Source organism: Metopolophium dirhodum, chromosome 1 (genome assembly GCF_019925205.1).
Source record: "Metopolophium dirhodum isolate CAU chromosome 1, ASM1992520v1, whole genome shotgun sequence".
Lineage (NCBI taxonomy): Eukaryota > Metazoa > Arthropoda > Insecta > Hemiptera > Aphididae > Metopolophium > Metopolophium dirhodum.
Genome location: NC_083560.1, coordinates 83344556 through 83360937, shown reverse-complemented (window position 1 = coordinate 83360937; position 16382 = coordinate 83344556). Strand labels below are relative to the sequence as shown.

At 30.1% G+C, this 16382-nt stretch overlaps 1 protein-coding gene across 1 annotated transcript; it reads left to right on the top strand.

The window, feature by feature from the left end:
- Window positions 1–9217: 9217 nt before the first annotated feature.
- LOC132942395 (uncharacterized) lies at window positions 9218–16250 on the top strand. Its single transcript, XM_061010722.1, has 3 exons — window positions 9218–9249; window positions 13254–14019; window positions 14083–16250. Exons 1-3 carry the CDS (start codon window positions 9218–9220, stop codon window positions 15892–15894), a joined length of 2610 nt encoding a protein of 869 aa, XP_060866705.1. The 3' UTR covers window positions 15895–16250.
- The last annotated feature ends 132 nt before the right edge of the window (window positions 16251–16382 follow it).

The window sequence follows — 16382 nt, the reverse complement described above, 5'->3', positions numbered from 1 at the left end:
CATTATTCGTAACTATTATTATCCGTGATTCGTGAACACGTTATTATCTTGAAATCGCCATTATGACTACAGCAACGTACGGCCGAACGGGAGGTTAATTTTAGATCAATAACAAGTAACTGATAATAGTATAATAAAGATAATTATCATATTATTTTGTCTTGCTTATATCCCTATACCGGGCTGTACAGTTGTACTTGTACCTATTACGATATTACGTTTTTTAAAAATATGTCCAATAAACCACAATTGACATTGGTCGATTTCTTGTCATCGAAATCTAAGAAGACTATACCAACAAATACTTCCACATGTGAACGAACATTTTCCTGCTTAAAACGCTTAAAAAGTTACTTAAGAACCAGCATTGGACAAGAGCGTTTAACCGGGTTAGCCTAATTACAAATTCAAAGAGAAGTGCCAATTGATTTTGACAAAGTAATTAATGAATTTGTTTCGAATGGAATAGGAGGTAGGTAACAGAAAACTAACACTAAAATAACAAAAATACAATACCTATTTCTTTCTTTTATTTGTTAATAAAGTAATAAAATTATTTGTTGGTTATTTATTTATTATTAATTGTTCCCCAAACATAAAATAAGTGTATATAATATTTATACTACTTACATACTTTTTTTTTTATTTTATTTATTTTTATAGAACCATCAGCATAAACTATTACAGTTCGACAATTACATAGTACTTATATTGACATTAACAAAAAGAAAAAAGATAAAATAAAATAAAAATAAAAATAGAATTGTATATAATATGATAAAGATAATGATAGAATACGTATCGGTATGAGTTAAGGCACTGATACCGTGACCGGTTGTAAGCGATTAAGAACAGAGGTTAATAGAATGATTAATGGATTAATTATCGTTTTGAATTCTTCGAAGAACTTATTTATGGAAATTGAAGGCGAATCTTCAGGCGGTGTGTTGGCAGTGATGTTGGCATAAGATCTATTATTGTGAATGGAATTTGGAAAGACTGATCGGTTTTTTGATGAGGGCATTGGGTTGATTGGAGTGGGTAGTTTTCCGTTGTTTGCGGATTTGGAATTCTTGCGGGATTGAATAATATTCTTGTACACAGGACAGCCTTTGTAGGAAGCTGTGTGGTCCAGCGCATAAAGCGCATTTGGCGGGAGTCGACGGGGGTTTTGTGCATTTGGCGGAAAGATGGTTATCCCCACACTTTACACAAGGAGGGGACTGGTGAAAGTAATTACTCGTATGAAAGTAGGCCTGACAGTCTTTGCATTGAGGAGGGGATATTTTTATATTAGGCCGCTCGGTTTTAATTTTTGTGTGGCACAGTGAATCCATATCAAGGATATCGCTGTTATTATCTACAAGCTTTAAATCAACCCGGAAAAGAGGCAATGCACGTTTATTTGTACGATATACAATATTTGTGACCTGGATAACTTCGTGGCCTTTATCCGTAATGCTGGCTTGAATGTCTTCAACAGAGGTAGACGGGCGGAGGTGTCTAATAAAAACGCTATACGGTCTAAGTCCCTTGGGTAGATGTGAGTGAGATTTGATTTGTTTATTGTTCATTAGGTATTCACTGATTGCGTTGTAGGCAGATATACTGCGAGGATGGATAATCAGGTATTTGAGAGTAGTTTTGAAATAAATACTCGATGGTTCGAGTACTTTAAATAAGGAATTTTTGAGTGTAGAGAAGTCGTATCCGTCACTTACGTAGAAGGAGGGAATGTGAGGCTTGGTCGTTGGTGGCGGTTCCATGTAGGTGTGCGTAGAGATGTCCTCTGCTTGAGGCGAGACTGTGACAGGCGGAGGACTGAACACCTCCGGTTGAGGATCGGCATCTTCGGAGAGAGAGGCAAATCGGTTCGGCGAGACAAAAATTTTGTTTTTATTATCTCCATCATTGCTAGACGATGAAGATAAATTACGTTTCGAGGATTTAGAAGCAGACATATTAAGGTTGGGTGGTCAGAATGCCATTGGTGAAATGCGATAACGGACGCACGCAACGAACGTCCGCTCGCGATAAACGGTACCGAACGACTGAACTTACCTACTTAATAATATTTAACAATATGGGTACCTGCTAACTACTGTTTGTTTCTAAACCATAACATGAGTTTTAAGACTAAATCAGGGTGGGGGTCAGGGTTTTGATTATGGTGAATGAATTATATTGCCCCCCCCCTAGATTTTTATCCAGTTACGCCACTGCATATACGTGTAAATACATGTATTGTATATATACGCTTATAGACGGTCGGTCGCCGGCGTCATTTCTAAACGCGATTGCGAGGCGAACGCACCTATTTCGAAGAAAAAACGCATATAGACGGATTTAAAAAGACGTCAACTACACAATTCGGGCACGAACGGCGTGCAAAAAGACGAAACGGTCGGAGAAAACGAAAAAAATCGGCATAAAAGTCCGGCCGGGAGCGTATTTTGCGATCGACATTGCGACGGTTACGGGCGGCGCACGAATATAAACCGCACACCGGCGGCTTCGAAAGATCGCGAGCTACGCAAATCAAATATAAAAGGGGGTGAAAAATGCTCGAAAACGGTCGAAATGGTGTAAAAAAGGTAAATTTTTGAAAATTTCAAAAATCGTCGAAATAGATGATAACGCGGCTGCGGCGTATTTTTCATTGGCATTCCTTATTTGCTGTGTCGCCCCTGTCGGAAGAAATTGGAGACTGTTCCTGTTTTAAAATATAAGAGAAGAGATATTTTGTGTTTTTGTTGAGGTTGTTTAATTGTTATGTTTGTTACGTACGGGACCCCTCTACTCCGCCCCTGCATATAGTTATAATATACAAATATCTAATATTCTATAGTAACACATAGATAGTCGAGATGATGTCAGCGTTGTGCACGAGACCCTGGGAGAGCAACATTATAATTGTTAGCAATAGCCTCAGCATCCGCCTCACTCTTCAACGTATAGTAGATTCTATGAATTAGATCTTGGCACTGTGACAAGACGGCCGTGAGTATACTCACTCGTATAACAGTACCCCGCATCGATCAAAGGCACATCTGCAACCCTGAGTCATAGGTCAGTGTTCGCACTACGAAATAGTCAACCATCTAATTATGGAAGGCCCCACGGACTGTGAGAACCAACGACGCAGCTCGCCAGGGATCTAATAAAGGGAGAGGATAGGACTATATAGGAGCTCTGGGAGCGGCCCATTATTCAGACGGCGGCGGCACTTTTCAGTAAGTGTAGCCCAAACTAGTCGCTGACAGTGTGGTGCAAAGGCCACACAGTTGGCTACAACGCGCGCTGTCACCAGTTCGAACCCGGCTCAGTGCAAAAAATGTTATTTATTATTATTATTATTAATTTATTTATATTATTTTACAATTTCTACTTTTTGTGCTTAAATAAAAGATTATTATTAGAATATTTGATTTTAAATTAATATCGTAAAATAATTTTTGTGACAGTTGTTGGTTTATTGATGTCCAGTGCCAAGTGAAGTTACCCGTACAAAATACATAGCTAGGGCCCGAATACATGTAGAAAGAGTTATGGTAAGAATAAACAATTTCAAAATGTTGGCTCACATTCCAAACACATTGTATACCAGGTCTTCTTTTGTATTCCAACTTTGTGCTGCTTTGGTAAATTTCCAAAATCCTATATTAAAAGAAGTTGAACATTTATTTAATATTAATCAGAAATGATAAACTAAATAAAAAACAAATATGTATTTGTCAAAAAAAAAAAATATAATGTAAGTTTTATACATATTGTTAAAAAATAAAAACTATATTATAATGTTGAATTATTTGATAAAATAAAAGGAATAAATTGATTATAATAAAAGTTTAATAACAAGTCTATATTTGTTGACCAGGCATCATCATTAAAAACTTTTAAGGCCACCAAAGATTTAGGTAGCCAAACAATAAGTGTAGCAGATGTTGTTTTTATCATATACATTTGTGCTTGAATTTGATCATAATACTATAGGATTCAAAATTCAATTATTACTAGCAACATCAAAATTAATTATATAATCATTAGTTTTTGACAGGCAGTCTTATAAATCTTCATGTCTATATTTATAAGGACATTTGACTTCAACACAACTCAATGAGTTATCATCAAAGGTTAGACCATCTGGACTGGATGCTAACAACCCAGACTCGTGTAACTAAACTCCAGTTTTTATTACTTGCATATTATATATTTTTTCAAAATCTTGTACTGCATTTATTTCATGTGTCTTACCTCATTCGATTGATTTCACCCCCTCAACACAATAAGTACTCAACAAGGTTTTAAATAGTGAAATAGGATATCGATTTCTCTTTATGGACTAAAGGATTTTATGAAAATTACTTGATGTTAATCTAAACTTTCGATAAAGGCACCACTTGATATTTTCAGACTGACCAACAGTTTCTGATGCTATTCTTTTTATATCGTCAAAACTTACTTTAAACACATCTAACATAAATTTATAATTATGTGATACTCAAAATTCTTCAGAATGTATGAAATGGTCAAACTTCAAAATATCACTAAAATCATAAGATTTGGGTTCTGGGCTTAGTAATCAAGTAAACCCAACATTTTTGTCCATAGTGACCAACTTGTTATAGCATATACCCGCAAAATCTACACCTGAAGTATCTTTTATAGCTTTAAAATCATTTGGATACATTTCATCAATAGCCTGAATATCTTCACTACTTTTTGCGACCAACTACACGAAACGTCTGTAACAGATATATTCTTGTGTCCATGAAGAAGCAGAGATACTATATGATGACACTTAATACGACCAGTCGGACAAGTAAAAGTAGCATAATCAGTATCACTACCTTTGAAGAATATCTGTTTATTATAAACTTTTTATGAATAAGAGTAAATATTTATAATATATAATAGATCAAAATTAAACATATTATGTTCATATAGAATACCTACCTTAACATCATACAGGCTAGCATGAACTTGGCCACTTAAAATTCCAACATCAGACAAATAATTAAAGCATACCATTTTCCTTCGAGAAAATCATTTTGTCATCAATAAAATTAATTACAGAAGAAATTTTGATTATGATATGCGAAGTTATATTTTTAAATTACAAGAAAAAAATAAACCTACTCTATTTAATGAGGTACTTACACAAATTTTTTCACAAAGTTGAAAGTTTTTAATAACATAAAGTAACAAAAGTCAAAAACTAGAATCTTCAACAATGCATCAACTCCTAAATTATGGATTGGGTAACAGAAATTAAAAAATTAAAACTTATTTTATCAAAGTCAATAAATAATTTATTTTATTTATCTCCCGACTCGAATCCCGACTCCATGTAGGGGGGAACCCGCCTAACCATCAGTACGATAGACGTCGACAGCGCTCCTAGTTAATCTGTCTTCCCAATAAAGTGCGTGTTGTTTTTTCTGGTATGCTGACAAACAGATCCCGCGTCATCGAGATCCCGGTAACCATTCTGATAAGAATTGATACCAGGTCCGGGTTATTTAAGTTCACTGACATTTATAGATCCCTGCTTGTTTGACACATCTAGATCCATTTATTACTGTTGGCATTTTTAAAATTCAAAATAATTAATAATGCCTTTACAGTTTACTCCCCTTGCAACTTCATTGAATAATAACTTATAACATGGACAGTGTCAATAATATAGTTTTTTTCGTTTGTATACTTACCACCTAGGTACCCACATCACCCTTAAATTCGCTGCCTATTTAATCAAATCTGATGCATAGGTATACAAAATCAATGACTATATTACTTTTTTTCTTTTTATTTGTTATTTATTTATATGTTATACATAATGAAACCTACTATAGGTACCTAGCTTAATTACATTTTTGAAAGAATATACACTTTTTTGTTAGGTACTTATTTATCAGGTCACATTATGATGACCACTTTTAATTTTCATTGTAATGATGAGGTGCAAGTGTCCCAGTCACTAGATGGTCCTAGTCCCTAGGGCCTAGACTCCGCACTGCACAAATTTAACTAGGATATCGTAATCAATCTAAATTTATAAAAAATACTGTACACTATTATAGATATAAATTTAAAATACAGAACAAAACCACACGTCCACACACATTTCTTAAATGTCGTTGTATCCAAAAATTGCAAACCTGCTTTGTAATTAGGTACTTTACTACTTTTCTACCTAATTTAAAATTTATATTTATCCAAAATTAAATAATTAAGAAAATATATATAAATAAAATTAATTTTCCGTTTTTTGGCTGGTATCGGTGCATGAAGTTTTTAAATATTTTTTAAAAATTATTATGATCCCAAATAATTTGGACAGGGCATTCACATTTAAATAATTATATATTATCTACATTTTTTTCCTGATAATACATAGATTGACCTCATATTATACATATTTTGTAATAGTGCATTAGTACAATTATAGTACCTACCATAAACTATACAACTCGAGTTAATGATTATTAATGTCCATATTCATAGTCAATTTATGTGTCACATAAAACACAGTAAGCTATATTAAACTTTTAGACATAATCAATACTTCAATATAACATGTTAAAAACTAGTGGTAACGATTTTAGACGTGTTTTTAAAATACACGTGTACACGAAGTTCGTGTATTTTAAATTCACGTATAATTGATTCGTGTATTTTAAAAACACGTCTAAAATCGTTACCACTAGTTTAATTAATATTCCATGAATAAAAATTATATTTATTTAAAAATATTACGCTTCATAATTTATTAGTATTTATAACTATTTATTCAGTACTAACAATAATAATAACATTTGAAACAATATTAATACTAATAATAATAATTTAACAAAAAATGAATACAGGAAAACAACAAAAAGTACCTATTAAGTACCAAAAAAAAATTTAATTATAATCCAGTTAATATTAAATAATAATAAATAAATAATTTTAATATATCATACTTTAATAGATAGTTTTAATTTTAAATCATCAGCTGTTTATTCTGATGCAAAAATACAAGTAAATTTACATTTTCTGGTGATAAGGAAGCTCTTTTTCGGGTGACTATATTACCAGCAGTTGAAAAACAACGTTCAGCACTCACTGATGTTGCAGTAATTGCCATATACTTTTTAGCAAGTTTACCTATTGTCGGATATTTTGAATATCGTGTTTTCCACCACTCTAAGGGATCTAATGTAAATCTCAACTGCGGTTCTGCTAAATAGTTTTGAAATTCTTTTGATAGATCATTTTCTTCATTGTTTATTCCAAATATATATTCAAGATCACTTCTATGTTTATTTTGTTGTTCTTGAGAAGCTGTAGTTATTTCATTGGGCTCGAGATAATTATTTTGGTTGATTATTTGTTTTATTTTAGAGCGGATTGCCTCATGATTAGATAATACTTCGTGGTCTAAGTCTTTAAATCTAGGATCCAAGAATGAAGCAATTTGTTCTAATAATACAGAGTCAGTTGAATCCCATTCAAGCGAAAAGCGGCGTTTAATTTCTGAAGCTAATGTTTGTTTCAATGTTTGTACAATGGTATCTTCATTTTCATGACATTGCATTAAATGTTTTTCAATAATTTGTTTTAATAATGGTCTAATCATTGATATTGACGAATTATTTTCCGTACAAAAAATGTTTGTAGTGACATATATCGGTTTAAGAAATTGTATAAGCGACTCGATAAATAACCATTCATGTTCTTTGATTTCGAGTTTTTGAGCCATAGATTGAGATGTTATAGTTCGATCTGCTAAAACATTGAATATTGCACATCTATTCAAAACGAGACGTTCCATCATAAGGTATATAGAATTCCACCTTGTCTTACAACTCTGAAGTAAAGTTGTTTTTGTTAATCCAAGTAATTCTTGTTTTTCTTCAAGTGATGTTTTAGCTAATGTTGAATGTTTAAAGTGCCCTACAATTTTATTGCATTGTTTTATTATATTAACTATATTTTCATTTTTTATGACACAATTAACGGCAAGTTGTAGAGTATGTGCTGCACATTTAACACTATAAATTTCGGGACTTATCAAAGGAATGGCATTAGTTATATTTTTCGCATTATCAGTTACTATTGCTAATATTTTGTTAGTAATATCCCATTTGCCAAAAGTATTTATAAGTTGTTCTGATAAATTTTCTGCAGTATGACGCTTATCCATTTCGTGTGTAGTCAATGTATATGATTTAGCACACCACTTAGAATCAATTACGTGAGCGGTCACTGTAATATACGATTCCTGTGAAATCGAGGTCCAACAGTCGGTTGTGCAACATATACTAGAAGCATCTTGCAAGTCGTTTTTAATAAGTTCTTCAATATTTGAAGATAATATTTTTAATCTAGTTTTAATTGCTTCTTCTTTGCATGGCTTGTAGTTTGGTTCTACTACAGACATGAAATCATGAAAACCATTACTTGAGCCAAATGACAATGGCAACTGATTTACAGCTATCATTTTAGCTAATGCTTTGTTAATTAATTCACACCTGTCTTTCGAACAAGAACGTGCATTATTGCCATTGTTTGTGTTTTGATAATGTATATTTGTTCGTCTCTTTCTCTTTCTTGATCTTCCATTTTTGTCAAGGTTTATTTCTTTATTTGTCTCATCAATATCCATAACTTCGTCACTGTCGTTTTCCGGTTGCTGTTCATCGTGTGTCCTTGGTCTAATAATAAATATTTAAAAAAAATTCGGTTTATAGTTTATTTAATTTATTTATTATACATTATACTTTTATTTACTACTAAGAAAAGTTTTGCACTGATTTTTTATATTTTAGATTCTAAGTGAATGAAATGTATTAAGTTAAATTTAAGTTTTTCGTATGTAGGGACACAATTATTAATAACAGAAAAGATTTGAGTATACAAAATTGAAACGTTACTACCAAAGTTATGTATAATCTGCTTTAAATTTAAACATTTTAAACCAATTATAGTATATTATGTATATTACTTACTGTTCTTTATTAATCACAGCATTAACCATTAAGCCGTGAATAGTAGTTAAATGTCTTCCCAATGAGCCAGTGGTACCTCCGGGATAAGAAAACTCGTTGTTATCATCTTCGTCGCATAAATTGCAGTACGCTTTATTTTCAATACGTTTAGCATACTGCCAAACCCAACTTTTTCCACGCATTGACATTTTAGTATTTTACCAATGTACAATATAACAGACATGTATCCGTGGATCGTGCAAACGAACAACAAGTAGAATAAATTTGTATAATCCGAAAAAGCAATACAATTTAAGGGGCCGCAACACTATTATTTTTATATGCGTTATAGGTGCTTTGCATTTCCTTGTTTTAAAGGTGTTAACGAAGTCCGATTCTAATTTTGAAAAAAGATATGGAATTCTTGATGAGTCTATTATGCTTCTACCGGATGATTTTCTAAAATATTAAAATCTTAATTAATAACATATTAATTAAGTTTTATTATTTTATTTATTTCACTCTGCTGAGAAATGAAGTGGAATTGTTCTTTTAAAAAATCATCCGGCCAAATCACAGTTTAACTTCTAATCTTTAATTTTGTTCAGATATATTTTAAGCATAAAATGTCTCTAAGTAGCGTAATTATGGAAATACAATAATATCTTTTTACACTAAATTGAAAAATATTCCTCCGACAAGTGCTGCTGCCTACTTATGAAGTTGAATGTCAATTCCGACAGTGACTGAACTCGATTACTCGAATCCCTCACTCTACACACCGAGAGCCAAACTAATATTATACCCGCGTCACGCGTCTAGAATTAGTAGAATATCCTTATCTGTGTTGGTCTATCGTACTCGGTTATTTTTAAAATCTAATATAAACATAATTTGGTTTATTATTATATTTTAATGATACATGCAATTATTGCAATACTACGAAAAAAATAATATCAAACTAGTCAACGTATTTGAAACATTGCACAGTTATTTAGAAGTACCTACTATCTACTTTTATGTCGTACTGTATGCCTACGAATAACTAGTGTTCCGTGTTATTTTTTTGAACTACTGTACTCTAAGTAGGTACTTAAGTTATTTGTATTTACAAAAATAATTTGTAAGTTACCTACTAGAAAAAGTAAGTATACCATTATAGTATTATATAATTATATATTCTTAAAATTAAATGTTAAATTTAAATTGTATACAGACATACAAGTGGCCCTAGAAATCAGGATAATTCCCGGTCGACCACTCTTTGTATTTGATTTTTGAATATACCATGTGCTACGGGAAAAATGTATAACTACAACTATTTGATATTTTTATTCGAATAATAAAAAAATCGTCCGATGAGAAATATAGTTAACTTACGAGAATTGAGAATTTAAATCAAGGATTCTCATAAAAAGTTTATACTGTACCTAATCGAAAAATCTCTAAAATATATAAGAACAATAATTATTTTTACAGTCGTTTTAATTTCAAATTTCAAATATTTGATCTTATAAAAATTGTATGGTGTTTACGTGTGGTATTTTTTTTTAGTTAGACCAAAAAAAGTAAATTGATAGCTTAGAAAACTGGTGTTGCATAAAAATTCGCGTTTTTCCTTATTTTAGATTTTGAACGAAATTATGAATGTATTGATTTTACAATGTGTGTTTTTTTTTGTGTCTGTGGCCTGCATACAGAAAGTACTCGAAATAATGATTGGATTTTTAAAGTCAGGCATGGTTTTTGGTAGAAAATTGGATATCCTTGGTGCATTATACAGGTCTAAAATAAAAAATTTCCAATAGTTACCAAAAGTGTCAAGAAAAACGCTAAAAAAATAACGGAAAAACTGTAATTTTTACGCAAAACCAATTTTTGACAAAAATTAAAATTTAATTTTACTGTAACTCAAAAAATAATTACTGTAAGTACTTGAAATTTTCAACAAATGTTTATATTAGCGTTGTCTATACAGGGTTAAATTCAATTAAATCAAAGGGTTTTGACTTTTTTTGAGCTATATATAGACAATTGAAATTTTAAATTTTTCTAAGTATTTTTTTTTTAAATAACGATAAAAAAATGTTGGTTGGCTAGATAATTTTGAAAATTTAATACAAGATTTCTTATAAGTTGTTCTCATAGTGATAATAGAAAATCTAAAATCGTTAGTCACAATTTTTTTTTATACGTGCTTAAAGTTCAAATTTATACGAAATGTGTCAAAATTAAGAAAATTTGCAAGTAATTTTGTGGTTGAAAAATCGTAAAATTTTTTTCTTTTATAACTAAAATTTGGTAAAAGGTTCTCCATAAGTTTTTCTTTAAATATCTGTAAAAAAAACTCTACCGGACTAAGACAAAAAATTTTTAGAAGTGTTTGAAATTTAAATTTTTACAAAATCGCGTTAAATAACGGTTTAGCCTCAAACGATTTTTGATATTTGTTATTATTCAAAAAGTATAAGTCGTAGAAACTTGAAAATTTTACCAGTTGTTTAAATTTACATTTTCTTTATATAGTTTTATTTTCAAAATATTTCACTAATTTTTAATCTATTTATAGGCATTTGAAATAATCGATTTTTTTTGATTTTTTTTTTGTATAAATGTTGGTAAAAATAATTTAGCTGGGACAAAATACTTGAAAATTTAATAGTAGGGTCCACATAAGTTGTTCTAACTCCCATTCAAAAATTATAAAAATACATTGGCACAATTTTATTTTATAAGCGTTTATAAGTGCTAATATTGACGAAAATAGTCAAAATTATGAATATTTGCTAATTATTCTATAGTTAAAAATGTATAAACAATTTTTTATTAAAAGTTAAGAATTTAAAATTTAATACTAGGTTGTCCATAAGTTGAGCTTAGAATGATTATAAAAAAAATTGATGATTATTCAATTAAAAAAATTTTACGAGTGTTTAAATTGTCACGAATTTGTAGATATTTGTAGATATTTTGTACCACGATTGTAGATAATATGTATCAGATATCTGCAATCAAGCTGTGGTATACCAGGTAGGTATATCTATAATAATATAAGGTATTATGATAACTACATGCATGCAATGATTTTGGAAATATTGATTAACCATACCGTATGCAAATGCGTCCTAATTGAAAAATAAAATACTTGTTTCAAAATAGAATATATTACAATATTTAAAAATAATATATCCTAGACTGACAAATCATCTTCGTTCAGAATTGTTTTTCGTATACAATGATACCTATCATTGCATTCAAATTTAAATTACTCTAGTCCGAGTTCCACCCCGGCGCCCTAATGTACAGCAGAGCGACATCCACTTTCCCACTTTTTATACCTAAGGTTCAAAAATTTAACAGAAAGTTATCCATATGTTTTTCTTTATACAATCTTTATACAATGATACCTATCAGTCTAGGATATATATTATATTTAAATATTGTTTTATATTTTATTTTATTACAAGTATTTAATTTATAATAAGAACGGGTTGGTGGTTGCATACTGCATGGTTAGGTACTTTTTGAATTATAACAAAAATTCAAATTCCTTTGATAAAAAATCATTTTTTTACCCTTGAATATTTTGATTTCATGAAAATTAAAACTTTAAACACTCTTAAAATTGTTTTAATTGAGTAACCCTCAAACTTTTTTATTATTACATTTTCAATTCTTAGCTTTTGATAATTACATTTTTATAAATTTTTATAGTTATCAAATATTCATAAATTTGACGAATTTTAACAATATTTGAACTTCAAATGTTTATAAAAAAAAATTATGCCTACGTTATTCAATAAGTTTTAAATTACAGTAAGACCAACCGTATCCAATTTATAAGTATTTTATCTCAGTAAATTTTTTTTATCAACATTTAAAAAATCAAATATTTCAAATGTCTATAAATAGATTAAAAATTAGTGAAATGTTTTGAAATTAATATCATATAAAGAAAATGCCAATCTTAACAACTGGTAAATGTTTCAAGTTTCTACGACTCTAACACTTTATTATTTTAAAACTATAAAGTACTGTAAAAATAAATTCCTTTTTTTATGATTTCTCTATGATTATTTATTTATTATTAGGATATGGTTAATAATAAGCATTGCAAAAAGACAAGAGGCTTTATGTCTAAAAAACGTATTAAACCACAAAAATCTTCAACGAATCTTGAAATGCGTTGGAAAAACAGATATAGGTACCTATTCGTATATAATTAATATTAAATGCTACTTATACAATTTTTATTTTTATTAAAATAATATTGTTTAGTGGGAAAGATACAAGACGTTTAGTACCGGAAGAAACTTCATTTGAACCGCAAACAAATATTATTGATAATGAACACACAGCAATTATTTCCGAGAACAATGACATATTAGCATTTTCCGAAGAACCTTATAATGATCAAAATAGTGTTTATAACTCATCTGAAATGCCTGATGACAGTGGTATTTTTGAAAATACCTTTTTAATCACAAGCGAGTCACCTATAAAACCAACACCATCTCATTCATCTGAAATAACTGGTAGACGAATAATTAACTTACTGCATTTTATAAAACAAATCCAAGAAATTGATCATACACCGTTCTCATGTTCCTTCAAAGATATGCTACTTGAAAGTGAGCGTAGACATGGATTTATGTCATCATTTAACTTCAAATGTCAAATGTGTAATAAAAAATGTGTTATTGAAACCGAAGATGAAAAATCAAATATGATTAAAATCAATACAGCAGCTGTAATTGGAATTGTTAACACTGGTGGTGGATATGGACAAATAAAAGAAATTATGACAACATTAGAGATTCCCACAATGAATAATAATACATATAATAAAGAACATGATATTGTATGTGAAAAGTTCGAAGAAGCTGCAACACAAACTATGTACACTGCAGCTAAAGAAGAAGCACGTTTAGCTATTGAGGCGGGTGATGTTGACATAGATGGTGTACCTCTTATAGCTGTGGTGGCCGATGGTAGTTGGTGTAAGAGATCCTATAGAACGATGTACAATTCGTTGTCTGGAACGGTAAGTTTTTCTTTTAGATTCTGTAAGTTTTCAGTTAGACTAAACATTTTGTTCGTTTTTTAGGCAGCTATAATTGGTTATCGCACCAAAAAAGTAATTTTTTTGGGGATTCGGAATAAGTTTTGCTGCATGTGCGCTAAAAATAAAAATGAACCGAAAAAACACGAATGTTGGAAAAATTGGAGTATGAATGACAGTTCAGCGGGTATGGAAACTTCAATAGTAGTGGAAGGATTTCGAAAAAGTGAAGAAATGTATGGATTGAGATACCATAAACTTATAGCAGACGGCGACAGTAGTGTGTACAAAAAAATACTTGATGCAAGACCGTACAAAAATATAACTGTCGAAAAGGTAGAATGTCGTAATCACCTCCTTCGAAATGTATGTAACAAACTAAGAGAGCTAACCACTAAAAAACAATCAGGACAATTAGTACATAGAAAACTATTAAGTTCGCGAATTTTAAGAATACGAAAAGGAATCATAAAAGCCATCCAATATCGTAAATCGAATTGCCATTCCATAAATGATTTACGAAACGATATTTATAATTCAATAAATCATGTTTTTGGTAATCATTCAAACTGTGCTTCGTATTTTTGTGACAAACCAAAAGAAGATATAAATTTATTAGAAAAAATACAGCATACTGACAACGACTTTTATGTAAATATGAATAGTATTATACGGCAGTTAGGTAGACATAGTAAAAGCTTAATGCAAGATGTAGATAGTAATATTGTTGAATCGTATAATTCGATTATTGCCAAAGTCATTGGAGGTAAACGTGTAAATTATGCATTGAAAAGGTCGTATGTTGGCAGATGTTATGCAGCAACCGTTGCGAAAAATTCTAGAAGGCCGATATATTCAATGTACAAAGTAATTAATAAAATAAGTCCAAACCCAAAAATGCATTCAATATTATATGAACAACGTAAATTACAAAAACAAGAACGTCAGAATGAGCACCGTCGACAAAACAAACGGTTTAAAAAAAAATTATTTGATGATCAAAAAATAAACTCTTCATATGGTGAGGGTGCCGAAAAACCAGATATGGATGAAAATGAATATTCTGAAGAAAAGAAACAATTTTTAAAATTATTAAAAGAATTGGCAGAAAAGCGTGAGTACATTGAAAAAGAGACACGAAATCAATTCAATTCAAACCTTTGGATAGAAACTCGACGAAAATTAATAACAGCTTCGAACTTTGGACAAATAATTGGACTTCGTCCTCATACAGGTTGTGGAAACACTATAAAATCTCTCATATATTCAAATACTAACACTCCAGCAATGGAATATGGCCGACAACATGAGTCAATCGCCAAATGTCAAGTTGAAAAAGAATTAAAAATTAAAATTACAGAATGTGGCTTATTTATTCATCCAGAATATTTTTATTTAGGTGCAACGCCCGATGGTTTGATTGGAAATGATGGAATTTTGGAAATCAAATGCCCATCATCTTCAGAAAATATGACACCAGATGAAGGCATTAAAAATGGTAAAATTACATTTTGGAAAAAAGATAAAGAAGGCGTGGCTACAGAAATAAATAAAATCCACAAATATTATGCACAAGTACAAGGTCAATTATATATAACCCAAAGAGAATATTGTATTATTGCATTCTGGACAAAAAAAGGATTGAAGACAGAAAAAATTTTCAAAGATGAAATATTTTGGAACGAAAAAATGTTACCAAAATTAAGTCAGTTTTATTATAATTGTTTACTGCCAGAGCTCATTGATCCAAGATATCCTAGAAATATGCTGATTAGAAATCCTGATTATATAATTGAAGCACAAAAAGAGTTGATAGAAAAAAAAAACTTAAATTGTTTAATAAATAATGTTATGTGATATTTTATGTTTTTTTTTTTTATTACAAAGTGTTCCTGACATACATGATCATCAAACTCATTGAGAATATAATAACAGTTTTGACATTTTTACAATTGTTAACGCATAAAATTATTTACAAACAATTACAGCAAATTACAAGGATTTACATTGATAAAAATAATGGTGCAAATAGAGTAGAATAATAAAATTAATTATACAGGTAGGTGTTGTGTATATATATATATATATATATATATATATATATATGTACATATATATTATATTTTCTTTTTTTTTATATATTATATTGGTGCTGTGATAGGGCATCGTGAGGGCGTCAAATATTTTTATGTTGAGTTGTACATTATGTATATATATATATATACATATATATTATATTTTCTTTTTTTTATATATTATATTGGTGCTGTGATAGGGCATCGTGAGGGCGTCAAATATTTTTATATTGAGTTGTATATAAATTCCAATAAACATTCGATTTAATT